General features: G+C 40.7%; 1 protein-coding gene and 1 long non-coding RNA gene across 4 annotated transcripts in view; both read left to right on the plus strand.

The window, feature by feature from the left end:
- ankrd40 (ankyrin repeat domain 40) overlaps positions 1-14,588 on the plus strand; it is a 66,591-nt gene extending 52,003 nt beyond the window's left edge. The window contains exon 5 of the mRNA XM_020616448.1: positions 14,290-14,588. Within this exon, the coding sequence (XP_020472104.1) occupies positions 14,290-14,535 (246 nt within the window). The 3' untranslated portion in view covers positions 14,536-14,588. The remainder of the gene's footprint in view (positions 1-14,289) is intronic.
- Positions 14,589-16,935: 2,347 nt separating this feature from the next.
- LOC109969457 (uncharacterized) overlaps positions 16,936-27,970 on the plus strand; it is a 29,660-nt gene continuing 18,625 nt past the window's right edge. For 2 of the 3 annotated variants that reach the window (XR_002276271.1, XR_002276269.1), the window contains exon 1: positions 16,949-17,526. This is a non-coding gene — a long non-coding RNA (uncharacterized LOC109969457). Of the gene's footprint in view, positions 17,527-27,970 lie in introns of all 3 variants that reach the window. The other variant, XR_002276270.1, reaches the window with a different exon arrangement.

Here is a 27,970-nt window from a genome sequence, read left to right on the forward strand (position 1 = left end):
TGTGTGTGTGTCTGTTGGTTAAGTGGTGTGTAGCTAAAAACATTCTCACGACCTCTAGTAACATGTCGTGACTTAAACATAAGAACATATTATGGCTAAGGCTACCGTTATACACGTCGTAATAATAATATTAAACACCCTGTCTGCTGACAGTCCTCAACTCTTCTCTCTAGTTATCCTTGACCAGATGTACCCTGTAGAAACTCATAAGCATGACTAAGCATTTAACAGTCTAACTAGACATCCTATCTCCACTAAACATTTCTAATACATAAAGTATCTATCCAATATCTATCTGACTAAAAATACCTAACATGATGGAACACCCTAAAAGCCCTTATCTTTTAAAGCTTGTTTACACTGACCCAATACAGCACAAATCATGTAGCCACTGAGAAAGAAAGTGTGGGATATCCTATTTTTGCTAACCCATTTGTATTTATCCCAGTGAACTGAAAGTCACTTTCAACAAAAACACTATTGCATAAACAACTTTTGTCACAAGAAATCATCCTAACATCACTGTAATAAAAATAAACTTGCTCTCACCCTGACAACAGAGGATAAGCAGAGGCTGTCCTCCTTCCCTGCAGCCCTGTGCAAAAACATACAGTCCTGTGACAGGACTATACAGAATTATGCTCAGCAGCAGATGTGTGATGGCACATAATAGGCAGCTTCCGCTTTTCTCTGAATCAGCTGGAAAGAAGCTGTAAATTGCCAGAAAAATGAATTGCAGTTATATTTTTTTTTAGCCTTTGAGAAAGGAGAACCAAACTCATATCAGTGTTTAAGGCCTGTTATTAAAGAATGATTTACTGTGCAGCGTTGAACAGCACACATAACACATAAACAGAATAAGGACAACTGACACAGAAGCAGAGATTTCTCACACGCTACCACGTCTATGTCCGCCTCCCCTCCTCCCTTTCCTTTCATCCTTTTTCACCCTCTCGCCCTCCATTTCTCCAGCTCAGACAGAGAGCCTTTGACGTCACTAGTTGTTATTACTTAACACAAGTCTGCAGAGCGCCCTGGGCTCCTCATAATAGACAGATGCTTTGCTCTTTCTTTGAAGAGTAAATGAAGCAGAGACATGCAGTGAAGGAAACAGAGAGGAAGGGAGAGGAATACTAGGGGTGCAACACTAACCACAAAGATTGGGAATTTTAGTTTAATTGCTCTTTGTATTGCCAAAATGAAAAAAAAAATCGAAACTGAAATATCTACAAAAAGGAATTAATCTTAAAAGAATATGCTGCTTTCAAGAAGATCCACCTCATAAATGTGGAATTCTCTCCAGAGACTTTAATAGAAAATGATTATATTTAAAGAAATTGTATCATGTTTTTTTCTTCAGGTGATGTGTTCCTAAAAATAGAAAGCACACATGGCTGGAACAGTAGATATGTACATACAGAATCATGCATAGATTCAGCATTTCAAGGTCAAGGGATCTTCTAAGTGACTGTTTTAAAGGCATTCTCTTACAGTTGACACTTTTGACCATCTGACCCTGTCTCCTTTGTGGAATGACCACAGGATGAAAAGGCTAATTATCGTAGGGATATAGATATCGATCACTGGGGAAACTGGCAAACTGCAGTTGGGTTAGCTAGACAGAACAACACAGAAGTCATCTGCATCATTTAGCATTAGCAGCTAAAACTGAAACTTAAACAGCAGATGGTCGTCACTGTCCTCAAGTCTTCATTCACATGCTGAATATTGAATCTGAAATACAAATGATACTTTCACTAACCTCCAAATGAGTAAGTGTATCATTTATTCAGCCAGTGATAGAGGAAATGACCACCCGATGTAAAATCTCATTAACAAAATTTCATGAGTGACTGAGCTTACACACCAACATTTCATGGTGTTATCAAGGAATGATGAATTGTACTTTTTCTTTACTGTGGAACAGTGTGGCAGCTGTGGATGCCCATTAGACATCATGTATCAGTGGCCCGCAGTGAGTCACACAGCATGCTGAATATGTACATGGCACACTTTATGTAAATATGAAGGTTGTGTTATCAGTTGTCACGACAGCAGCATAAGTACTTTTTCTCCTGCACAGTCTCTTTAATAACCCACCAAGTCTCTTACATAATTCATCCACTGGCAGTCCACTGGGGCAACAACTATAGATCCATTTGCCATCTGCAGAGAGAAAAAAGAAGGCTGAAATGCACAAGAGCATCCGAATATGACCATTTCTAAAATGGTTCATTATTGATTTATGGTCAGTTACAGAAACATAAAATATGAGAGAATGTTTATCCCGACTGTGGCTTCTTTAATCCTATGGCTTGTGTTATTCAGTGAGTCAAGCAAATATACTAGCATGCCCTTTGCTCTTTTTTATGTTATGGAAGTAAGCATAAGCACAAACATTCATAAGTAACCCATCCATCCATCCATTATCTGTACTGCTTATTCCTGAATAGGGTCGCTGGGGGGCTGGAGCCAGTCCCAGCTGATCCCAGCTGACACTGGGCAAGAGGCGGGGTCCACCCTGGACAGGTCGCCAGTCTGTCACAGGGCTGACATGTACACAAACAACCACACTCACTCCTACAGGCAATTCAGAGTCACCAGTCAGCCTAAGCTGCTTGTCTTTGGACTGTGGCAGGAAGCCAGAGTACCCGGAGAGAACCCACACAGGCACAGGGAGAACTAGCAGACTCTGCACAGAAAGGCCCTGGGCCAGCTAGACGTGACCCGGAACCTTCTTACTAACCACCGCACCGCTGTGCTGCCCTTCATAAGTAATTTTTATGTACATTTTCATATATAGTCAAATGACCTAACATCATTTGGCTATAATCTGTTGTATGTTGTTTTCAGATGGTTCTTTACATTCATTGCCGTCTTTGACTTTGTGGCTCTGCTTATGAAAAGCAGTGGTAGGATGCTTCAGCTTTATGTTCCAGGCAGAAAACACACAACTGAGTGACTAATGTCAGACACACAGACACAGTCACCTGCACTATTCCAATAACCCTCAGTACAGTGCGTTCTCATAAACGGGTTGTCATGAGTTCTTTTTAAGTCTAATTCTCTTCATCCTACATTTATAATGATTTAGTCATTTCCCTATGCACCACACTGTGACTTTAAGCTTTTAAAGGCAGAGAGACGGGGGGAGGTGTTCGATACGATAACTCTGTATGTGCACAGACACCTCCTGACCCCAGTAGGCCTCTTTACACATGAACTGTCTCAAATGATAGAGCGACATCTCCTGTGCCTCAAGGACATGGAGAATCAATTCAGTAATAAGGTGAAGAGTTGATGGAAAAACAAGAGAAAGGTGCCAAGGTATTTTTGATTCATCTGTGACTGTGACAAGGCACATCACTCTGTGTGGTTTTGTTCCTGACAGTATGTTGATTATTTAACATTTTTTATTCAGCACTCCTCTCTCTCCTCAGGTAGCCATGACTTTTTAATGCATGGGTGCTCCATTAATATGACAAAACTGTAGCCCACGCGGTGCATAGGATCTGACTGGAGGCATGGAACGTCCTCTGTGTGGTCTTCTACATGGTCTTAGGTTTAATAAACAGTCTGGTAGACTTGTGTTATTAATTATTGACAGTAGCCATTTGCCCCAGCTACAGTATAAACAACCCCCCTTGTTAAATCTATCCATCGACCTGCCTGCCTGCCGATAGATAGAAATCTGTATTTAATAAATAGAAATGCTTATGTATTAGCAATACGTGTATAGAAGATTATTATTATTATTATTATTATTTGCAATAATTCTGTTAGTATTGGCTGGATATTCTGCTTCAGTCTTAATGAATTTGAGAATTTTTTTCATTGTAGACGCTGTTACTTTCTGTAGCCTTAGAGTCTTCTTGGCAGAATCTTTTTTCCAGCTGCTGTCGCTTCACCTGTAATCATTTTTTCCTGCAGTGAAATATGTTTTTGGACACAGATAGACTGCAGTCTGTCACACTTGGCATCAGAATGGCTCAAATGTCTCTTGAGTGCCCATTTGATTAGATTCCATTTCTCTGCTCGGTATACAGATGAGCACGTACATCAAATTTCTGTGAACCAGAACCTGAGCTGCAAATTGAAATAAGACAAGACACCATCTACTCTTGGCTTCTGCTATTTTTGGCTTCTACAGAACTTTCTGGCATGTATGAACTAACAATTCAACACACTGGCATTCACGTTATACTACATTTGTGGCTGCTGTAGTTCTTGCCCACTTCCAAATGTGGCTTGAGGAATTCCGTGCATCTCAGTGGGTACATTCACACCTGTATATACTGTAGAGCTGTTTACTTGTGATTAGCCCAATCAAGGTGCATTTTAGGGCTCGGTGTGACTCTCTGAGGTGTTGGGGAAGCAATAGTCTCCAGACTGAAAGAGTTTAAAGGTGCAAGAATAGAAAGTTTGTGTAAAGGAGGGGAAATAGAGAGGTATAAAGGACAGCTGGGAGGATATGAGGGGAAGAGGAAGGAAAAAGACAGGTGTCCTTAGGCACCAGGGGTGACCTCTAAGGGTTTATTATGACAGAGAAACAGGAATGGGAGAAGAAAAGAAGAAAGAGATATAGAAGGCATGAAAGCAAGAAAACAATCAGTGGAATGATGGGAAAAAACTTTGACTGTGGGACAAAGGATAATTTCAAATTAATACTGTTCATTAGTCAAGTATATTTTGTTTTCAAAGGCAACATCAGCAAAACAGAGACCTATAGAAAACAGTAGAGCCCAGGAAAAAAATCACTAGAGGCAGTTTGGAGGCGGTGGCGGCAGAGACTGATGCACTAATCATAATTCTGATTAGAACTGACCGTGGAAAGACACAGTGTGCAATTAGGATTCACGGAGAGAAATTAAAAGTAAACAGCAGGGCTGTCTGCCAGGAAGTGTGCCTGATAGATGAGGGGAGAGATAGAGCAAGACAACAGGAGGAGGAGGATGAAAGAGGGGGAATAACAATCCCACTGTTGTGTTTACCAGAGGGAGGGGGGGAGGGAGCTGACTTTGTATTCATGGCTGTGGAAAAATACTTTGTTGAATCTGCATACTCAACCCTCACACAGAGATACATGCACACATTCATACACATTCCTTGAATATGTGATCACATCCATCTGTATGAACCAAACGTGTACATCAGACATGTGTGCGTAATCAATAAAGATGAAGTGGTCACGCACCAGCAGAAATTTCATCTACCTTCAAATGAGATTCTGCTTCTTAAACACCATTTTATCTCGAAAGATTCTGGTTGTTCTTTTTCTACAGGATTATTCAACCTGTTATCACCCTGTCACAAGCAGCAGTTCTGATCTGGTAGCTCGTCTTTTGCAATTATAAATGAAATATGTAGGTTAAATCCATTTAATTAATAGATGTATTGCATGTCTTTACTGAATATACACATTTGATATGACCTCAGAGGCACACATATTATGGGTAACAAGTCCCCTTACTGTAGAAAGACTCAGACTGCATTACTTTTATGTGTTCTTACGTCTTTTTGATGATGCACAACACTGAATTATTTACCACCTAAATCAAGTGCTGATTCAAAAATAACAGAACTCACTCTCCGGTGTATACAGACCAGCTTAATATGGCTGTTTACTGTATCGTGTGTGGCCAAAACAGGCTGAGGAAATGTTATTACTCACTGCTGATGAAAAATTACTGCTTCTTTTTGACCTGGCTTTTTGAGGCCAAGAACACTGCGCATTGACCAGGGCGCAAAAAGCACAAACATGAAAACAATCTGCTCTTTTATTAGAAGCAGTTTCTCTGATTAGAAATGTGTTTATTTTTAAATCCTGTTAGCTTGCATCAAATATAAAACTTGATCTAAATATACCGACACAGATGAGGGTTGTCCTATCGGATCATATTTCACACATACTGTACATCCACGTCATCAACACGCTGATTGATGGCCAACCCCTGCTCTTTTGGCTGTGGGCCAGAATTACATAGCAATAGGGAGAGATAAGAATGAGAACAGGCTGCCTTTGCTTTATCCTGATGCCACTGTGCCACCATGTTGGACAGAGCTGGCGCTTTCGGGAAACAAATCTGCAACTGCCCTTTACTGCGATTCAGAAGTTTATTTATAAATTAGCCAATAAAGAGAATTCATCCTTTGTCCTGGGGAAATAAATGTTTTTCCCAGTAGAAGCAATGTTCAAAACTCAGATTCATTTGTACACTGTCATATATAAATTATGTGGTTTCAAATTATGTTTATGGCTAAAACTAAGAAATTATGCATGAACTGTTCTTTTTTTATGCATGGAAGGAGATTCTGCATGTAGTAGATAAACATAGCTCTGGGTATAAGAATCTTTACACACATCTTTATCTCAGGCTGGGGACTTGCAAATACTTTTGCCCTGTGGTGCAGCTGGTTGGAGCACAGACGATGTATCACATCCACAGTCCATAAACTCTGGTGGTTTGCTGCAGTGTTTCCAGACATCCTCCTTTCTCGCCTCAGCACAGCAGGTGTGTAATTTGTGTTTGAGGCAGCAGGTCTATGTTAGATCTCCTGCTGTCTTTTCAGTGAGTCACACACAAACGTGATATCGTGCACGCAACCCACACATACAAACACACTGGTACCAGCGCATGACTCCCAACAGCTAATGGTTACCTGTTTTGGAAACAGATATGCTGTCACAGCTGAGCAGACCATTAACCTGTCCTTTGTTTAGCTTCTGTCCTGTGCAGTCAGTGGGATGAACCAATGTCAGATAGCAAACTGACTGGCCATGAAGGAGAATCATGATACAGGCAAATACAACTAGACTGTAATACATAGCAGCTCGGATGTGTGTGAGGGATTTTCTATTTGTATGCAGAATTACAATTTACTGGTTTCATGAGACAGATCATAAACCAAATCAAAAACTGTAGTCCCCCAGTTTAACATTGCACTTTTTATAATATTTTCAGACTCAAGACAGACAGTTTAATAAAAGGATCAAAATTAATGTAGCAGAAGTAGAGATAGTGTCTTTCAATCCTCTTCCTATCCTACATTAACCACACTGTAATTTGGGCTGCCGTTCAAGTTGAAGATTCAGATGTATTATGCTAGCAGCGGCTAGGATAGCCTTGAACCATTAGCCTCAGTCAGAGATGAGCAGTGGGCTACAGTAGAGTGTGGATACCCTCACCAAGCCCAATAGGACCCACTGGTACCCAAGAATTCAGATGAAATTTAGACATTATGTTCTGGTTTGACACATACAGTAGGTCAAACTTTATGCTAGACAGCTGGAGCACTCAAATGTCTGGTTCGTTTAATGATAAGGGGGAAAACACTGTACAAACTTAACTGTGTGGGGCTCAGTTTGGATTTGGACATTATATACTATAAGCTTGTTGGGTCTGGGTCGGGTTCGCACAGAAATATGTGGCCTCATCCATGCTCTTGGCTACAGGTCTGTTAGTTTTCCATTTTATTTTCAGTCTTCAGACTTAATTGATGACAACTCAAATGACATTACTTGAGGCAATTTATCAGATTTTGAATTCATCAGACTATTTTTCTTATTTCCAATCTTCTGATGCAGTTGTACTAAAAATACACTGTGTAAGCAAAATTAAACACAGTTTTGCACTTATATGCTTATTGCTTCTAAGCTAGACTCAAAAAGGCGACAATGAAAAACTTTAGACAGAGGCAGAGAAAGTTCAGAAATAGACCTTTCAAAGTCCTCACACTGTGGGCCCCCCGCAAGTACCTACATCCACCAAAGTCTTTGTTTACTTTGTTATGGTGTTTCAAAATTGTCTACCAAAAAAAAAAAAACAAGTTCTGACCAAATAACACCCTTCCACAACATTCTGTTCCTCTACTAAACTAAAGCACCGGCCCAAATTCACTTCACGTCCAGGGGTGGTGCCTGCCTCTATGAATCAGTAACAAATGCCCTTTGACCCTGAGTGATCACAGCCACATCATGTCTCTTGTCTTGGTCTTTGCCCAGTTACACACAAACAAATTTTATTTTGCCATAATGGTGCCATAGATATCGTCGGGCAGCAACACTGTGGAAATGATGGGAGGCCTCTGTGAACATATGACTAAAGTCGTGGTTTTTGAGGAATTTAAGGAAAGTCACATGATGCATTTTTTTAACCTCTCAAGGTGTTTGAAGATTGAAAATGCTGGCATATCTCATCATACACTGGGCAGAGGGCAGGGACACACCCTGATAGGTCATTTGTCCAGTTTAGAGTCCCTTATTCACCTGCATGTCTTTGAAACATGAGTTACTGGAGCAACAGCCAAACTGGGCGAACTGGAAGAACATGCTCGTTTCACACAAAAAGCTTTTTACCCTTTATCTTATGATTAATTAATTTCTACCATACTTAGACTTATGAATAAACAACAATCCACAAATGTCCAAAGTAGCACCACAAAATCCCACTGGAAGGCCTCCCACACAATTGTCAATTCACATCAAAGCAAAAACAACTCCAAACTTCCTCTACCAGTTAAACAGGTGCCCAGCAGTGAAGAGGAAATGGCTGCAATTACAATCTGTGGGAACGGGAGTAAATGGGTAGAATCAAGGAGGTACATCATCACAGTTACTGTTTGTGAAGGGCTCCTATTGTCTGTTTGTTTTTTTGTTTGCCCTGAGTCTACCTGTATGTGACTACAAGTGTGTCAGTGTTTATGTGTGTGTCAGTTGCTTCTGCTGCTTCTTCATAGCTCAACGGAAAGAGGGGGTTTCTAGCTCGAAACTGTAACAGAAAATGTGAAACCTGTCCAAGAACCTGTGGTAGAAAAGTGCTCCTTGTAGGCTTGCTTTAATTTCAGTGGCATATTTTCACCCTTTCCTCCTGTATTCATTGTTACCAGTTTATTAGGTGTACCTCGCTAAACCCAATGGATTCTGATACAACAGACCCAGAAGAAATCCCACCTTCAAGAGGGTTATAGTGTTCAGTTTTTAGAGAGCTGTTTAACTTTATGGACATTTTTTGGCTTTAGTTTGTGGTGCTGTTGAGTAATATCATACTGATATGTGTAACTGATCATAAATCATACAAATGCCTCAATAATGCTGAAAATATGGCCAGCACTGTCTCTCCTGCTCTTCTCCTCATTCTGTGTCCCACAACATAACTCGATTAAAAATGACTGAGTTGACTAGAACATGTAGTTCACCTCTACACGGCCACATTGTGTTATTAGTGTGTTGACAAAACACAGATGTGTTACAGTGGCCGCCCACAACAGAGCGGGGCAGAGGGGAGGGGGAGACAGCGGCACAGAAAAGCTTTATTTTCCTGATCCCAGGAGCTCGAGAGCCACGTTCCTGTCACTTAACTTTCACAAAGTGCCTCCTTCTGTCGTCTCAAGACCGTTGTTTGCCTTCACCTCCACACAATCACAACTCCCATTGAGGCAGAGCACGCAAGCCTCTGGTGATGTCATGGTCACCATGGTAACTATTCTCATGGTCTCTCCCTCCCCTTCCCTTTCAGCCTCTTTGATCCTTTAAATCTCCTCAGAGTGAGAGTGCCATTCCTTGTGTCTGTCGCTCTAATACAGGCTACATTGTGTGACTGTAGTGTTGCCAACACATCCAGGGATAGAGTGACGCAATTTCCGGGACAGGATGAAGTAGAAAAAGAGGCCTAGGTCTTTGCCATATGGTTGAAATGATGAAAAGCATCTTTTCCTCCCTCACATCCTCTCCATCCTCACAGATGGCCATTCTACATGCTGACACCTCTTCATTTGAAATTCATTTAATGGTCTTTTTCAAAAGGAACTGAAAAGCTATTAGAAGAGGGAGGAGGACCACAAAGAAAAAAGAAAGACAGCTGCTGTTTGGAATGCATTTGTCTGTTGATTTATGAAAGAGGGATGAGGCAGGGGACATCGACCTGTGAGATGGATGAGAGAGAAAGGTAGTGGTGATTGATGAAGGCCTAACAGTGGTGAACACTGCACAAAGGCAGTGAGCGAGAGAAGAGAGGGGCCTATACAGAGACATAAGCTTAAAAACTAAAGTCAGAAATATTTCAGCATCAGAAACATGGTCCTTATCCACATCACCATTACCCATTTCCTCCTGCCATCTCTGGAGCACAGTGACAGTGTACTCTGACAGTAAAAGTAACTGGAGGAAAAAAGGCTGCATTATACCCTTTGATATAAATATAAAAATGAAGTATCAAAGACAAATAGAAACAAATCGTATACAAAAATTAAAAAAATAGAATCAAATTCTTACATTTTTACTCTACCGCTAGCAAACAACATAAGAAATCTGCTTAGTGATTGCACAGTTAATACTGATGACAACAAGAGCACTAAGGCGCTACTATGACATGGTGGACCTCGGGTAGGATTTGATGAGCTTTGGCTTTGGAAAGCTCCTCTCTGCTTCAGCTACAGTCTCTGAGACAAATTCTGAGGGCAGTTCATTGCAAGCTAGAGATGTGCTTATTATCATTATTATTATTATTTTCTGTGCAAACCAGAAACCTCAGTAGACATGGGAACCTAATGACTTCCCATTAAAGGAACAGTTTGACACTTTGCAAAATATATTTATTCGCTTTCTGGTGGAGAATCAGATAAGAAGCTGGATAACAGTCTCACATCTGTCCTTTTAATAGAACGCTACAGCCAGCAACTGGTTAACTTAGATTAGCAGACAGACTGGAAACAAGAGGAAACAACTCATGCACTCACCTAAAGTACATGGCACTTAAGCATAGTGCTTTAGTAAATGTATATAGTTGCTTTCCACTCCTGGTACTAATGAACAATAGTATCGTTGCTATCATGACGAGCACCGCAGAAGTCACGGTCAGCTGCTGCTGTCAAAAATTTTCATTTGTTGTAAAATGAATTATTTAATTTGTATATTTGTTTATATTTCCACTATAAAACAATGAAATAAACCTGAATCAGTATTTAAAGAAAGGCTTAATGTGACCTTCATCAGGTGGATAAGCCTCATCTGGATTTTGTTCAGTCTAAACAGACGAGGCTCTGAAGCTGCTTATGTCACGCCCCACTGTAGCTGATAGTACTAAGGACCTGATGCTATTGATCACTCCTGCTCTCACACAGACTTGGTTATTATGTAAGGACGCAGGTTTATTTTTAGAGAGCGATGGGCCCGGTTATGCTGATTCCATTAAGAGAACATATGGATTACATGCTGTGTTGGCTTCAGCAGTGTTAGGTGTGATACGGTGCAGAAATCTGTTACCATGACAGTCCATCTAACAGCAGTATGGAAGAGGAGTACCTGCATTATCTGTTCAAGGTGGATGGAGTTATTGATATGAGAGTAAAGTGATTAATCAAAATAAAATTTTACTTTTCTTTTCAAAGCCTGGGTCATGGCACTTGTCACTTGGAGGTCAGGTCTCAGTGGCTGCGGCTAAATCCTTCTCATGTGTTACGTAACACGGACATACACTGACTGGGTTACAACTACTGTACCGCAACCCACATTATTCCTAATGCACCGATACTCTCAGTGCAGAATGTAGATTAAAATGCTTAGAGGGAGATTTCAAATATACAAAATAAAGATTTGATGAAAGTGATCCAGAAAGAATAATAAACAAACAGAGGAACAAACAGGGGAACAGCTTCAGTGAAAAGGCAAATGGTGGGAGTAACACAGAAAGCAGAGGAAGGGGAGGCACACAGGTGGAATACTGTATATAAACACGGTGAGAGGGAGGGAATCTGAACACACACACAGACAGAAAATGAAGGTGGCAGTCAGCCAGTGGTCATGTAAAATGAATTAAACCTTCAGTTATGAAAATCTGTTGTATTTTGATGCACTTACATAACATTTTTCACAAGCAATGTATTACTTCACTGTAAATCTGTTTGCTGTAAATCTGTAGTCTGCCTTTGGATAAGGAAGCACTATCACTTTTATACTGCTTTAGAAAACACATTGCCCATACCCATTTGAGTTCAGCCATGCATATTACCCATTAGCCCTTGCAGCCTGTATTTCAGACTGAGCCTCAGAGTTTTTGATCAGCCCCCTGTCAAATGCCACACTGAATGCCAGGACTGCCCAGCTGCCCCTCCTCTTACCTCACTGCTCAATAGTCTCCTTGTTCAGAGCTAGTGGTGAAGCCTAGAAGTGAGGCTTCATGTAAGCGGCATTTAAACTTGTTCTTTTGTGCATAAAAACATGGATGAATGGATATGGAGGGAGATTAATAAAAGGTATCAGGCAAGTCAGTGGATGAGATGTCACTGTTGGATAGGTCCTTGTGAATAATCAGTGTGCATACAAATCCTGCAGCGCACCCACAGCAGATGGGACAAGAAACATGAGAGGGGGAGTGTGTAAGTGGAAAAATCATTATCTAAGCACTGAGGGCTGTTTCAGGTCAGATTATTACTGGAAGTGAAAACAGAAAAGGCAACATGAATAAAGAAGGAACGTGTGCAGATGTGCAGAAAAAGGAGTGATGTGTTTTTTTGTTTTTTTTACTTTAGCGAGGTTGGTTTTCTGGTCAACTGGGCTGCCACTTAGGAGGTTTATGAGTCAGTGCTATCTCTGGAACAACTATGAGTGAGGGGACGAGAAGTAAAAGAGAAAGAAGGGGAAGGGAAGAATCACATTGGAGTTGTATGATACCTCTGTTGCTTTTCACATTGTGGAACAGCTTGGGATGTGAATGGGGTGATGACAGGAGGGGGAACAGGGGGAGAGAGGACAAGACAACCATGGAAAGAGGGAAACTGTCTGTGATGCTGATGCCAGATATCTCTATGCCTTTGGGAATCAGCAGCGAACATTATGCTGCTGCTATTCTTGTGTATCTGCATCCTTTGTACAAGCTGCTGGATCCTATTATTATATCCTATGTACATGTGTGTGTGGTCCTGATCAACAGGCTTACATCTCACCCAGAAACAATGAGTCTGTCTAATTATATTTTCCTGCAGAAATGCTCTGGAACAATTTCAAGTGTGCATGCGCAAGTAAGCACATACACACATAGAATCTTAATGTTAGATTGCATATACCACCCTGTAACACCAGGGAAAGACAAAATATTCCTGTTTTAGCAGTTCTCCTTTTTAATTGTATACCACCTCTGACATGATGCCCAGCACAGAAAAAGGCTTCAGGCTTTGGAACTGTAGCCTCAGGCTGGAGGAGCATATAATGACACAGCACCCTCAAGGACAATGGAAGGCCAGAAAACATGGCTTACATCCAAGTTACCCACACAAAAACACACAAGAGGAGATACAATCAATACAAGATGGAGCTCGGAGCTAAAAATATGTGCATGAGCCGCAAGGTGAAACATGAGCATTGGAAATTAGGAAAGGGACAACAACAGAGGTAGTATTTAGTGATGTGACAGCACAGTCTCACATTACTAATGAGCCAGGGCTCAGTTTACATCTTGACATGTAGCACACGAAAGTACCACTGAAATAGGAAACGCACATTTCCTCATGTGAGATGGACTCGAATACTGTATTGATGGTTTTATTGTGAACAGGCTGTCAGTGAATCTCAAGTTGAAACACTTTGAAGTGTATGTTATATTTTTGTCGTAAAAATGCAGAGAGGAAAAAAAAAATCCAGGATCCAGAATAGTAGTTAGAAATATGTATTAAAATTAAAATGTAATGTGAGTAGTAAATCTGCCTCTGCTTTTCCCAGATTTAATTAAAAAAATCTTCTTCGTTTATATGGAACCATCTCTTGTACTGTATCACTGTTGAAGAAATGTTTTATATTAGAACAAGTAGAATGAATTTTGATCTTTGGATATTTTCAATACTTGATGAACTATAAGTTTTTGTTCTACAGATATATTAGATTGCTTATATTAGCTTTCTGACATTGTCGAGTATAACTGTTTTGCACCTTTCATTTCCACTTATCATAAATTTTACATGCATGACTCAAGACACACTTTTAAGTGACTCCAATTACCATCTTTAAAATCTGCTCTAATGGTATTCATAGACATGCGTACTGTGTACTATTGGACATATCACTAAGTTCAATTTGTCAGATGAGGAAAAAGAGAATCATTACCAAGAATTTATGATCTTTACTTCTGAAGGAGATGAAATGCATAATATAACGTGTTCTTTTAAGATTTAATTGACAGCTACTCTGACACAGTTCTTTAGTTCTGCAAGTCTCAACTCAAGTTTTCTCAGACATCCGGTCTTCCGTCAGCAATTCTGCCCACCTCCTTGTTTCAGCTTTTATTTCTTTGTTCCCCCCAGAGTATTGCCTTCAGCCCCCACAGCTCATCCAGGATGCTGCAGCCAGTGTTACCATCAAGTGTGCAGGATGGAGTGAGTCCTCCTTCACTTCATCCCCTACCTGCTTGTCAGAGACTCATCCAAGATTCTGAGCGCAGATGCACAGAGCTGCTAAGGGAGTTTCAACCCCTCTGCTCACCAGGCCAGCCTCACATAAGTGTCCCCTGCTCTAATGCACTTACTTCATCATCCCTTGGAGTGGTCTAAGCTACAGTATAATACCACATGCTGGAGTTTCCCTGCTGGATTTTGATAATGTTCCCACCTACTGTGGGCACTAATACAAAAAACTGTAAGTGCAATATAATATAAAGATTATTTACAAATTTATTTGTATAAATTGTTACCTTCTGAGTGGCATTTCCTTTTGGGACTCATGGTCTATATGAATATAAAAAAAAAACCTTTTGAGTCAGAAAGCGTCAGTGTCTAATGAAAGGTGAAAGGAAGACAGTGCCAGTAACACTAGATACCTTGGTTACCATGACACATCTCATGTTACATTGTCAAGGGTTGTGTCAAATTTATTTTAAAATAATTTTTCATGGGGCTCAGGCTACATATGAAGTGGCTGAATGGTTGAGATGGATGTCACAGTCTGGGCTCTGAAAAGAAATGCTTCATTATTTCAGCAACAACCTCAAGGAGAAATAATTACCGCAGAAAGAAAAATAAAGCCACTGTGTTTCTCTGTCAAATCTCTTCATTCTTTCATGTCTTCATGTTTCTCATGAGAAGAACAAATCTGCATGGGATATATTTCATGCTGATAATTTCAGGAGTGCAGAAAGCTACGGGTTAATGCAGCCTCTGAGGAACAGCATCCTCCCAGTGTCCTTTTGGTAAAAGAACCATGAAATGCCAACCTACAGACCTTTCCATCAGCTGCTGTGGGTCCATTTAATTGCTTTCTTTATACAGAGACACACAGTTGCACATGCCAAATGGTGGAACTGTGAGCTAATGAAAGTGATGTTTGATGATGTTTCATACCAACACCACAGAGTTCTAGGAGGTCAAATTATCTGCCCTGGGGTGCAGCATTATGGGTTGGCAAAGTCATTCATCCTGGAGATGATTTCATTTATCGCCTTGGCCTGGCCAGATCACTTATTACATCACAGTCCACCTCATCTCAGAGGAAACACTAACGACCTGATTAAATAAGGATAAGAAATCCTGCACTGTGCTGCTGCGGGCTCCCTAATCTGTTTCATTACTCCATGTGTACGTGTGCACCTGCATGAGAGTTTGCATGTGGCACAAGATTTACAACATGGCTCCCTTAAGGCTTTACAGTCATTATTACACTTTTTTAAAATCATCCTTTCACTAGGAAATATATTTTTATTTACTTTGTTCCCACACTGAATAGCACCAATGTCAACAGTCTTTTCACTGATGATCCCCTTTTGTGACACAATGTGCACTGTGACATCGCTAGAGAAACAATTTGTGTGGAAAATAGTAAAAAGAAATGGTTATTTGCTATTCAGTGCTATTTCCTGTCACATTGCATATCAAGTTAGTGTGACAGCACCACTGTATATGGTTGTGGACAGCATCGTCATGGGTACAGAGGCAGAAAAGGGACGTGGTCCAACATGGCCTCCAGAAAATGTCAACATTCTGTATGAGCAATACTTTGGACACTTGATGCATCAGACAGCAGACTGTAATTGCTGAGTTGTTTTTTTTTTAGTTAAATTCCTAACAAGTCACCTGAGGAGTGGCATTAATTCTGACCTTGCTGTGCTGGGATTTCTTAAGCATTTAGAAGTTGTGATCAAAGAAGAAGGCACAAAAAGGCACTGCAGGAATTATTATTATTATTATTATTTTGATAGCCATGTAACAAAGATGTATCCTAAACTTACAATGTAGTTTATTTAAGCCTAATGTGGCAGAATTGCAGCTTATTTTGGTTGGGATGCTATTCTGAAAAGTTCACACATTGCATTTGACTGCCTCTGATAACAAGCTGCCATTTGTTACACATTCTAAGGAAGATTTAATCAACACGTCTGGTTACATAAATCACAGACGTACTGAATAGTAAATGAGGTGCTTGTACAAGGAGACAAAAATCCTTTCTTCTTTCCCTGTAATTAAGACAGGTATTCACCATCTTCAGTGACACTAGCTCTTTCAGATAGAGTCTGGTCATTCAGTTATTCAGCTTTATTTGTATAGTGCCAAATCACAACTAAAGTCTCAGGACACTTTACAAAATAGCCATGTCACCATAAATCTACTCTGAGGCAAAAGCATGATGTTGCTGTGATGTTGTTGTAGTTGTACTTGTATGTATGACTGTGTGTGTAAATTATATTTGTAAATAAGCTGAAATGTTGAGGTTGAAAGAGAAGTGGGTAAAGAAAAGGAAGGGACCATGTAAGTGTATACTTCTCCCTACTCCTTTCCTAAGGTAATACTTATGGTCATTGATATTTATAGGCTTTTTTGTAAGAATTAGAGAAATATATTACTGGTCATTATAACCTTGTGTTTTTGTTTGTTTGTATTTTCTTTTCTCTCGCTTATTTATTTATTTTGCTTAGCATTTGTGTCTGGGTCGATCGGTCAGGTGTGATATTTGTTGACACTGATTGGTCAGTTTATCAGCCAGAGTCAGGTCAACAGCCATGGCGGAATCTAAAAGACAGGAGAGGAGGCTTAAGAAACGCCAAAAAGAAAAACAACAGCGATACCAGAGTATCTAAAATAAATAAATAAGAAACTCAAAAGTTACACGGAATTTTCCAGAGGTGTCAAAACGACAAAGGCAGGTGCGCTTGGTGCAGGTAACAAACAGCTAGCGCTAGCGTTAGCATGTGGGTGCTATTAGCAAAGACGATGACAAACACAAATACCAACAGTGAAGAAGACTAAATACTGGCACTACCAGGGAGGGCGGACACGGACACAGAAACGGAAACAACTCTCTGAAATACATCCACATCAGGGTTCCGGTCAGTACACAGAGGGGTAACTTCTCCAGGAGACTGAACAGGCCAAAGCGGCTGTAAGCAAAGGGGCAGGTACAGCCCTGACCTGGATAGATGGAGCCTTAACTGATGGCACTGTTGGACCAAAGTGAATCCCGAGACTTGGCAAAACACAGATGCCGACCAGTCCTCCTCAGCAACGTCGGGACATTTTTTGCTGCCAGGAAGCCGAGGACAGACACTTCTATAGGTAAGTCCATGTTTCATCTTGATGTTTGTTATTCTGGCTTTAATGCTCTAATGTTAAACTGTATATGCAGCATCTGGCCTGATCTGCTGTGTTGACAGTTTGCAGTTGAACTGTTTGTATTATTTGACAGATGTTATGCAGTGAATGTGTAGTGAATTAACTTAAAGAGCTTCTGCTGTGGTGCAGCTTGACTTAGCATTGACAGTGTGTGGAAGAAGGCATAGGCCCAAAGACCGAGCCCAGGGGCCCATGACAGAGTTAAATAGCCCCAGCACAGAGTAATGTCAGGGTGACAGCAGCAGGAAGACGTCTGAAATCAAGTAGATATACGAGTTTAAATCTCTGAATACTTTTCAAATGGAGCATCACATGGTTGAGCTACTTTCATTCACCTCCTCCAGACATGCTGCAGCTACACTGTCCTTCAGTTATTTATGACCTACAATATCAACTGCTAGATGGAGGCTATACTGTGCTAGTACCAAGTCAGTGAGCCTGCCCAGACTCTGCCTCACCTCCTTTGGGCAGTAGCCAGCTGCCTTCAGTGCTGGAGCCATGTGCACCCCATGGGGAATCTAATGTCTGTCCATTGATATTTTTAATGATCTGTAAGGGCCCTAATTATAAAGACTACACTTTAAGGAAACACAAATTACTTTTATTCTTCAGAGTTGTCGTTGTGGCCTTCTTTCACCTTTACAATGCTGAAGGCACAAATTAGGGACAGTGTCGATACTGGAAAGCATTTTAAGAATGAGAAAGAATATAGCGCTTATCTCACAGTGTGTTGCACTGGCCAAAGTGCTTTCCAGACACACACAACATTCACACACCGATGACGACAGGCTGCCACGCAACGGCGCTAGTCAAGCCACCGGGAGCAATTCGGGGTTCAGTGTCTTGCTCAGGGACACTTAGGCATGCGGGGGAGCTCAGGAGTTGAACCACCAACTTGCTGGTCAGGAGACGACTGCCCTACCTCATGAGCCACAGCCACAGCCACCCCCAAGAAGTGACCCTTAGCCACACATCCTGTCTACTGAAATATTCTTTGTGTGGCAGCTCAGGCCTATGCTGTTTGGATAAGGAGGAAAAAGCTGCTGGCCTCCCTGTTCACACAATAGTGTCTTTGAATGCATGCAACAGCTTAGACAGGGTGGGACCTGTTTTTATTGCTGAAGTTATGCAGCATTGAGTTTCATACTCACCGCCTGATTAGAAACACCAGAGTTGCACTCTATATTTAGCCACCACCTGAAAAAGTCAAAATAACTTTTGCCCTAAACAAATAACTGGATGACACATTATCGTTTGCATAAATTAAGGCACAAAGCTTTACACGTTTGCCAGACAGTAATTGACCTTACCAGAAACTGTCCTCCCAAGACAAACAACGGCATCAGTGTGCCTTAGGGGATCAGGCCAGTCATTTTCTATATTAACAGTATTTTCAACACTCTCAATACGGAGACCAGCAATGATTTGCTTCTACTCACAATTAATGCCTGTCAGTCCTGGATCAGCTTATTTGTCTGTGCCATAGACCCCCACTGATGTTCAAAAATAATTAAAAACATTAGGAAATCAAGACACTAATATTTGTTAAGAATATCCAGAGATCTCATGCTTGGGTCCTTGATTCTTACTTACTTCAAATGCTGTAAAACATTATGGCCATTCAGAACCTTTGGGGCATCATTTTTAAAAAGTATCAGGGTTGTGTGCTTCATAATGAGGAAGCATGTCACCCAGTGCAGCTGTGCGTTTCCCTGATGTGTTTTCGAACCACAGTGGAGATCTATGGCACAGACAGATAAGCTAATTCAGTTTAGACAGATTGACCGACAGGGCTGGGTATCATTCCATAGTTTTCAATACCAATACTGGTTCCTAAGTGATGCTTTTTCAATATCATTTTTAACAAAATATAATATAATACATTACACATTTTGGTCATTAGTTTTATTTTTCGATTCCTTGGCATTTTTGTGTGCTCAAAGCAGTTTCATATCATAAAAAGTAAACCTGTTTACCACAACCTTAGGTTCTGTTGACATTAGCATTAAACAGGCTTTGCACTGGATCACTGACGCTAATGAAATTTTGCGTTGACACTTTCGATACACGTTGGTATCGAAGTATTTTGATCGTAATTTGATTTCACCTTGTTTTTTTCACCTTGGTAACACAGTCTTGTCCATCATTCTCAAAAGTTTGTGTTCCTCACTGAAGTACTTTGAGTCACTTATGTACACAACAGAGCAGCACAGCTCTTCTCCTGCTCCCTCCTGTCCTTCTATCGCTCCTTGTATCTGCTCCAGCAGAGTGTGTCTAAGTATTATTGATTGATGTAGTGGTTACTGTGTGAGAGTACTGACATTTTTGCTGAGACAACAAAGTAGAAAGTGTTAACTTTGTGGTTGTCTTACCATGTTGCAAAAGCAGAGTTTCTATTCAGACTGATGATACCCCCTTAAAAAACCTGCTGCCAATGAAGTTTGATTTCATGGCTTAAAATAATAAAATAGTGTGAAAGGTAGACAAAAAAAGTATAATTTGCAAAATGTATAATGTGTAGATTGTCTCATTAGTGTGTGCTCAGCAGTCTCTGTTATTGCATCGAATCGGTAATGTCACCGCTGTCATCCTCGTTCGGTGATTTACAGTTCCAGCATTAGGAGACGTGTCAACACCAAAAACAAATGGTCCTGGACTTAATATGCTGGCATGCACAGTATAGAAGCCATATTTTCAAGGACAAAGTGTTCTGCATGCTTCAAAAAGCTGTTTTAATGTGAGAATATTTCTCAAAAAGTGAATGTCATGGAAAGGTTCAGAGTTGTAACTGAAACAGTGATAAGAACAAGGGGTGCTTTGAGAGGCAGTAAGGTTAGATGAGAGGTGTGAGGGAAGACTGCAGATCAAACTGTGGTCATTTCTAGATTTCCTTCATGTATGCATGTTGTTGATTGAGAGAGACAAACACACTCCTTGTCACGTATCCAGCTGTAGTTCCTTTGGCAGTAGCAAAGGTTGAGGAGCGTTAATGTTTCACTGACTCTCCCAGTCTCTCTGCCAAGTTCATAAAAATGCACTGTAGGGCCTCTTGGAGAGAAAAACTGCTTGTGCAAACACAACCTCTCTCTCCCTCTCTCCCTCTCTCTCTGACATTTTCGATAACTGTTCTGCAATATGTACTTATGCTGCCTCATTTTATCCTTCCCCTCTTTGCTGTGTCAACATGGCTAACAAACAGCACACATAAGCTTGATCCAATCAAAATTTTAACAAGGAGAGTGTTTTTCTAAGTGAGCCACATTTTTCCCCCTTGGAAATTAATGTCACAGCTTTCAATGTACAATAGTGAGTCAGGGGCAAACAGAGTTTCTCTCTGGCCCGAGGCTGTTCTGTCAGTCCGCTGAGCAATGGGAGACCCTCTAGGCCTGTTGCTGGGTAGACGCACATCTCCACCCCTTGCTGTGATTGGTTGATGCAGTCTTGATGGCCCCACCTTGCTGGTGTCTTGTCTGAGCACAGCTGTCTGTCACAAACAGGTGGTGGAAAGTAACCCCAACAGCTGAGTCCAAATATTTGTGATCTGTTGGCTGCTAAAGTTAGAGAACACAGGGTTAGGTCATCTTATCCAACATCTGTCAGTATACAGAGTCTACAAACTTGTATGTACCATCAGCATAGCCATCTAGACACACTGTGGCCCTGACAAAACAAACTTGACAGTGAAGGAGAGAACATTGTGCTGTTAAATAAGTTACTCATCCAAAGCCTTTCAGTATGTCTGTTTTTCTTTTGCTCTCTCATGAGTTAGAGAAAGGAGGCAGTGGGGTTGGTTGGTTAATTTGGACTTTCTACGCCTACTCTCTTCTCCATAGCCTGATATTGAGTGACATATATAAGACTGACAAAAGCACAGGTGGAACATGGACACACGAATTAAAGTTTGAAAATCGAAGTGAAATTATTATAAGCAAAATATTTTATCAAGAGTAAATTGTGCATTATGAAGAAATGGTCCATTTGTATTGGTGCTGTTGGGTTATATTATGAATAATACACTATCATTGGATACTATTGCTTAATATTGTAATTGATCATTGGGTAGTAAATACTAAGTACTTTATATACTACTGGTTAGTTTAAATTTACAACACTGCATTACATTATGTATACTGTGTACCTACATTCTGATATACTGTAGCTAAATCTAAACTACCACCTAGTGAATGTTATGAGAAGTGTTTTTCGAACCATCAGTACTCATTTCAAAAAGCCAGCCATGGAGGAGCTCAAACACCAGTGTTTGACAGCTCAAAATGTATGTTACTAATCAAAATCTGAAATGTGGATGAGGTGATTGAGGGGTCTGGGGCCAAGCTATTGCTTCCCCAACTGCTCTGATGTTCAGCACCAAAAGTACAAGGCCTCTTGAACCAGGGTGCACCCAGGTGTCAGATTGCATAATGTAATCCTTCCTCAGACTGCACCCGCTCTGTGCACGGGGCTCCTGGAGAAAGTCTGTGAAAGAGGAGATACTGTGGTTGTATGTACACGCTAGCTCTCCGATTATCAGCGTATGCCATCTGCTCCTCCATCACAAAATACACATCTCACCTCATATTCTCATTCTTTGATCCTAATCCCTCTTTCTCTATCTCCAGTCGGTTGGCATGAGAATCTCAGCAGTCTGACAAAAATGGGTTCTGCATGTTGATGTTGTCCTGAATTCAAATCTTTCAAAATCAGGGCAGTGTTGGTTCAAATGACCAATAGTTATGTTATATTGTGCGGTAAATGGATGCACCTCATCTTTTTCCGTCCATGTAAAATTCTCCCCACTATAACTAGAAATGTGATCAAATCATTTTGTAAACCAATGCTGTGTGTCTAGGAGGAAGAGGGGAGTCTTTAAAATGGGGAACTGATGGTGGTTTGTTTCCTGAACAGTTGATTGAGTAAGGCTTTGTAAGTCACTCTTTAATAATTAACATATGTGGAACTTATATTTTTTGGTATGTTTGCAATAACAATTTTTATTCAGAAAATTGTGCCTCGGTGAGTGTCACAGGAAGTGGGAGTTGTTCCCTGCTGATGTACTCTGTGCTCTGCCTCCCTGCCTAATGGGCCTGTCGCCATAGAGCTGTGCATTACTTGACCTGGCACTGGTGTGGCCTATCCCCTGTACTAACATACACACATAGCCAAAGTTGGATGTGAGGGTTGACTAAATAAAAAAATGGGAGGACCTAGGTTGTCAGGTTGAGTTATCCTCCTGCCTTCTCATCTCCCTGCAGGAGAAAATGGGAAATACACTCCCAGGAGTGTACAGATGTACACTTGAGTCCATTATGTGAAGTTGACCAAAGCAGCTGCAGTAACCTATAAGGGATCTTGAGCAAGAAGTGTTTAATGGTGCAAACTGGAGTCGGTTTCGACAGATATTGCGTGCGTGTGCATTTGTGCACCCAAGCTGTCAGCATGGCTATCTGATGTCCTTCCAGAGATTGCAGTTGATCCCAAACAAAAGCAGGGGAGGGGAGTGGGGGTGGAGGAGGCAGAGGAAGTGGGCAGTAGAAATTTTTCCTCTAACATTATCAGTAAAGACGTAGGTAGTAGTCTCGACAAAATACCATCATGTTTAATGTAAACCCAGTGCACTGAGCAGCGTAATGCGGAGTAAAGCATTTGTTCTTTGGAAGATGGGGAGATAAAGCCAGCAGTCAGAATTAGTTATGACATCCGTCTCATGTTTTATTCATCATTGTGCAGGTTGTTGCTTTATAAGACGGGACAATGGACAGTGTTGTAAAAGAAACTCTTTTGAGCACCCCCCATGAGAAAGCTGTTGCCCTTTCTTTTAATGGTAGCCCTGTTAGATGATGACAGAATTTAATTTAAGAGTGTAATTAGAAAAAGAGGGTACGCGCAGGAAAACATCAGGTGATTTGTCAGTCATCTGCTGCAAGCAAGGTCAGAGATCTGGGAAAATACATAAACAAAAAAAAGTCCAGGGCAGCTCAAGGAAGGGTCACCGCTATCTTATCACAGGTCGGAGCAGACTGCACCACTGTGTCGTGACCACAGGAGCCCACTCTCTCTCTCTCTCCCTCCACCCGGACCACAGGAGCCCACTCTCTCTCTCTCACTCTCTCTCCCTCCACCCATCTCTCTTTCCCATACTCCTGCTATCGCTTCACCACCTGGCATCAGGCAGCACGTTCCCCTTCCATCTGCATTTACTCTCAACACAGAGACAGATCGACAGATGGATGAAGGATTTGGAAAAATAGGAAAAGGAAAAGTAAACAGTCAGGTCAGCAATGAAGGTAGCTGGGTGTCTGTTATCAGCTTTGCATTAACAGCAAGCAAGAACATTACATGACACATGATAAAATCTGCAATTATTAACTTTGGTTTTGCGCTGAGAGGGTGGAAAATTAATCTGAGGTCCAGTTTAAAAGAAAAGACTTGAGTTATATTGCAACAGACTGACATGAATACCATCTAGCCAGTTATTATTTTTTGAGAAGTGCTATCTCTTGCAGACAGTACATGAGAAATGTCAAAAGACACGATGGAGTGTGCAGTCACAGTAAACATATTGATTGGCTGTGGCTTTTCTTATAGATTCAGATGAAAGCACCTTTTCTATCTGACGGCCATCTGTCATTTTTTATGATTCAATCTAACAAAGTGGCTTTTCATTTTAACAGGACGATGTCTTGACCAGCATGTTTCTGTCGTGCAGCTCAATGCAGTGGCCCCCATGGGGCATGTTTCTATGACTGAAAGTCATATATGTATATATAGACATGCAACCAATGTGTGTTTTTGGTTGTATTATGTTGTCAGACATATTGTCCATAATTGATTTTTGCTTGAATTGGTGACTTTGAAGGACACAACATGGACCGACAAATGTTTTCCTATGATCCAGTGAATGTCATTGCACATTGTCAGTGTATATGACCAGTTGGCAAAGTGAGAATTAGAGGGGTGCTGCATATCTGTGGTGTCAAGGTACAACCTGGCAGCTTAATGTCTCAATTAATATGTGCAGCTCAAGCAGTCGGGGCAGGAAAACTACCATACAGTGGTTTCTTGTGCCTCATTTTGATATTTCCCAGTAGCTACAGAAATCAGTTTAGTTGTAAATACATACACAGACCACGCATCAAGGGATTCAGTATTCACATCTTTGAATGGCTTGTCAGAGCTTCTCTTTGCTATGTTTGTAGGATGATCAAAAGATAACAAGTTCCATGGAGGAAAAAGAGGCTTTCACACTTTGTTTTTGCATAATGAATTAATTTAGTACAGCCTGTTTTGCTTCGACTGTGCAACCTCCAGTGGTAGTATAGCACTGTAATTGAGTGCAGAGGAGTGAGGCCAGGTCGGGTCATTTGAAGTAAAACATGAGCGTACTGTTAAGGACAGACACACCATCAAAGATCCACAAATCTGCTCGCTACAGTCTCTTCAATAGTCCCAAGGCCTAGTACTGCAAGTTGGCTTGGAACCAGTAACCTTTATGAGCTGTAACCCTCCTTGCACAACACATCCACACAATCTGTCTAAACAATCTGATCTAAACAGTAACACGGTTGAATTTTGCTTTAGCCCTAGAAAGAAAGCCTACAAAATGTGTGTTATCATTGCTTTTATTGGTTTGTGTATTTTAATTTTGTGACTTTGGTGGTATGTGGTCATCGCTGTGGTGTTCTGAAAATTTCCCATTACTTGGTAGTAGTGTTAGCACAGTGTTGTTTTGATTCACTAGACTTAAAGTCTGACAGTAGCTCCCCAAACAGCATACACATCTTTACTGAGACTGGTCAGGCCACAATAAATAATTGAACTCTAAGGCACTACAAAATAATACCATCATAGTACACATATCTTTCTAATCCACATCTTTCTTCAACTGATAATATATATTGTAGGGCTGCCTCTAAATAGTCAAACAGTTGAGAAGGGAATTGACAGTAACACCAGAGGAGCAAAGCACCAGTTTCTGGTTGATTAAGCAGTCACTCGAAACTGCAAGACCAGGCATACCAACCTGTGCACTGCCTGGATTGACTACAAGAAAGCCTATGACTCAGTGCCTCACACATGGATCCTGGAATGCTTGGAACTGTACAACATATTACTACGTCATGTCTTTTTGTTACTTGCAGTAAAGCAACCCTGAGCCTTTTGTGTGTTCGACACTGGGGATGGTGTTTTGTTTTTTGTTTTTTTGCTAGTGCATGAAACTTCTATTTTTAACTTTCATTCTGATATATTGCTAAAAGCATTTTAACATTCATTTGGCTTCAGGCGCTCCTCAAAACCATTTGGGCGCTGTACCTAAGTGTGAATGGCTTAAATATATTGTAAACCTAACATTAGACTGTGTTCAGTGAAGAAAACCTAAAGTAAAATGAATATCAGGTACATAAGTTTTCTCATTTATGACGTTATGCATGTGTTGATGAAAGTATTATTCTGTGCAGTATAATATCATCTAATCCTTCCATTTTTACCATCCATAATACATACTAAACTCCCAGCAGGAAGGTGCAGTAGAGGCAGAGTGATGGGCTTGCTCGAGGGTAACTCGCAGACGTATATTACACTCCCTATGCCCTCTGCACCCCAACTCTGATTCATATTAGCGGCATAAAGAACAGGGTGAGTTTTTGACAGCAGTGGCATAAATTCCACCTCACAGAGCTGATGAAATTTAAAAAAATAAAAAATAAAAAAGCCGCTCACTCAAACACAGTCCCCTTCTATACGCTTATAACAAGTGTGTGTGTGTGTGTGTTTGTTTCCCTCTTGAGCTACAGCAGGGGCCAGTTTCAGGCCCTATTGAAACAAAGCCTATATCCAGGTAGAGATTAAGGCATGCACATCCAATCTCTGGGTCTCCCTGAAACTGTCATAAAGCGCATGCTGTTCTGATACCTCAGGACGCAGTGTAGGGGTGAGAAGAGTATGTATGTTTTTATCATTGGCTGGCAGATAAAATTCAAATCGTATGTCGGAGTAGGCTGTTGAACCACAATGCTGGGCTTAAAAAGTAAGTTACACAGCCCCTTTGTGTCTGGATAGCAGTTAATAGAAGACTAGCCATTTTCTTAGACAAACATGTCTAAGGCAGAGTAAGTTAGGACTTTATCTGTCACCATATGTAACAATGTTTACCCAGTAGGGTCAGTCAAATTTTAATTCATTTTGCCAGTGTTTGCAATGTGCTCCACTTCAGTCAGAATACATACTCTAAACCAGTCTCTGTTTAGATTAGGAGGATCAGCGTCAGCTAAAACCTGCTGTCAGCCATGCAGTTAAAAAAAAAAAAATCAGTGCTCTTGACATAACTAGGCTATAACATAACACTGTACATTTTTAGTTTGTGAAAAGTTCTTTTGTGTATCAGTGCCCTCAGTTTTGTAAATCCATATCTGTAATAGCTCTCTTTCTCTATACCCACACGGTCCTATACATGGATGTACATTAAATACTGATGTTAATGTGGTCGAAATATCACTGAAATTCATGCAAGTTGATTTTCTGACAATCTAGGCTATATATATGTATATTAAAAAAAAAGAGAGAACGAATAGTTACACTGACAAAATCCTTAGTTGGGTACAGCCCTAATTTGTACAACAATTAAATGGCATTTCTGTCATCGTATTAGTGAAAAAGTAACGCAAAGTCTATGCTTCTGGTTGCTGGTGCACAGAATCTGGTTACAACTGTGTGACAAAAGCAAGATTTCCATCCCTATATTCGTGATATTTTGGCTTCAATCTTGCATAGTGGCAGGAAGTGGTGACATATTGTCCATTTTCTAAATCTGTTTATGTTTAAAACAAAAACAAATCCCACATTTTATGCTGCTGAATATCAGTAATGCACCGTGCTTTTCCGGCCCAGTGAGATAATCGAGTTACAGGCTTGATAAAACTGTTAGCCACATACTATAATTTTTCAAAGACATAATTTAAAAAAAGAAAATTCCTTTATACCATTAGATTTCCTCTTGGCTATTTAGGGACTGCCTTTCTTCACACGGAGAAAAGTTTAGGCTTATTTGGATCAGTGCAGGGGTTCTTTAAACAGAGCTAATATAAGCAGAAGTAACAGCGCAGCCTGGGCATGGCATTTATTGATGCTGCAGCCAGGCTCCCCTTCATGTTTACCTTGTTAACACCACACACAACTACACACTGTCTGCACAAAAGAAAAGAAGTAAACAGGGCTGCAGAATCAAATTTTCTCTATGGTGATTAATCAACGGTCATTTCACTGAAAATGTCAAATGTGTGCATTATTTTTCAGATGGATGTTTATGACTTGGCAGCTTTACATTTGGAGCATTTGTCTTTCATGCTGTTATGGTGTTTCACGAACTTTTTCACTGCTGATAAAATTATTC

The sequence above is a fragment of the Monopterus albus genome, unplaced genomic scaffold, assembly GCF_001952655.1.
Source record: "Monopterus albus unplaced genomic scaffold, M_albus_1.0 scaffold174.1, whole genome shotgun sequence".
Lineage (NCBI taxonomy): Eukaryota > Metazoa > Chordata > Actinopteri > Synbranchiformes > Synbranchidae > Monopterus > Monopterus albus.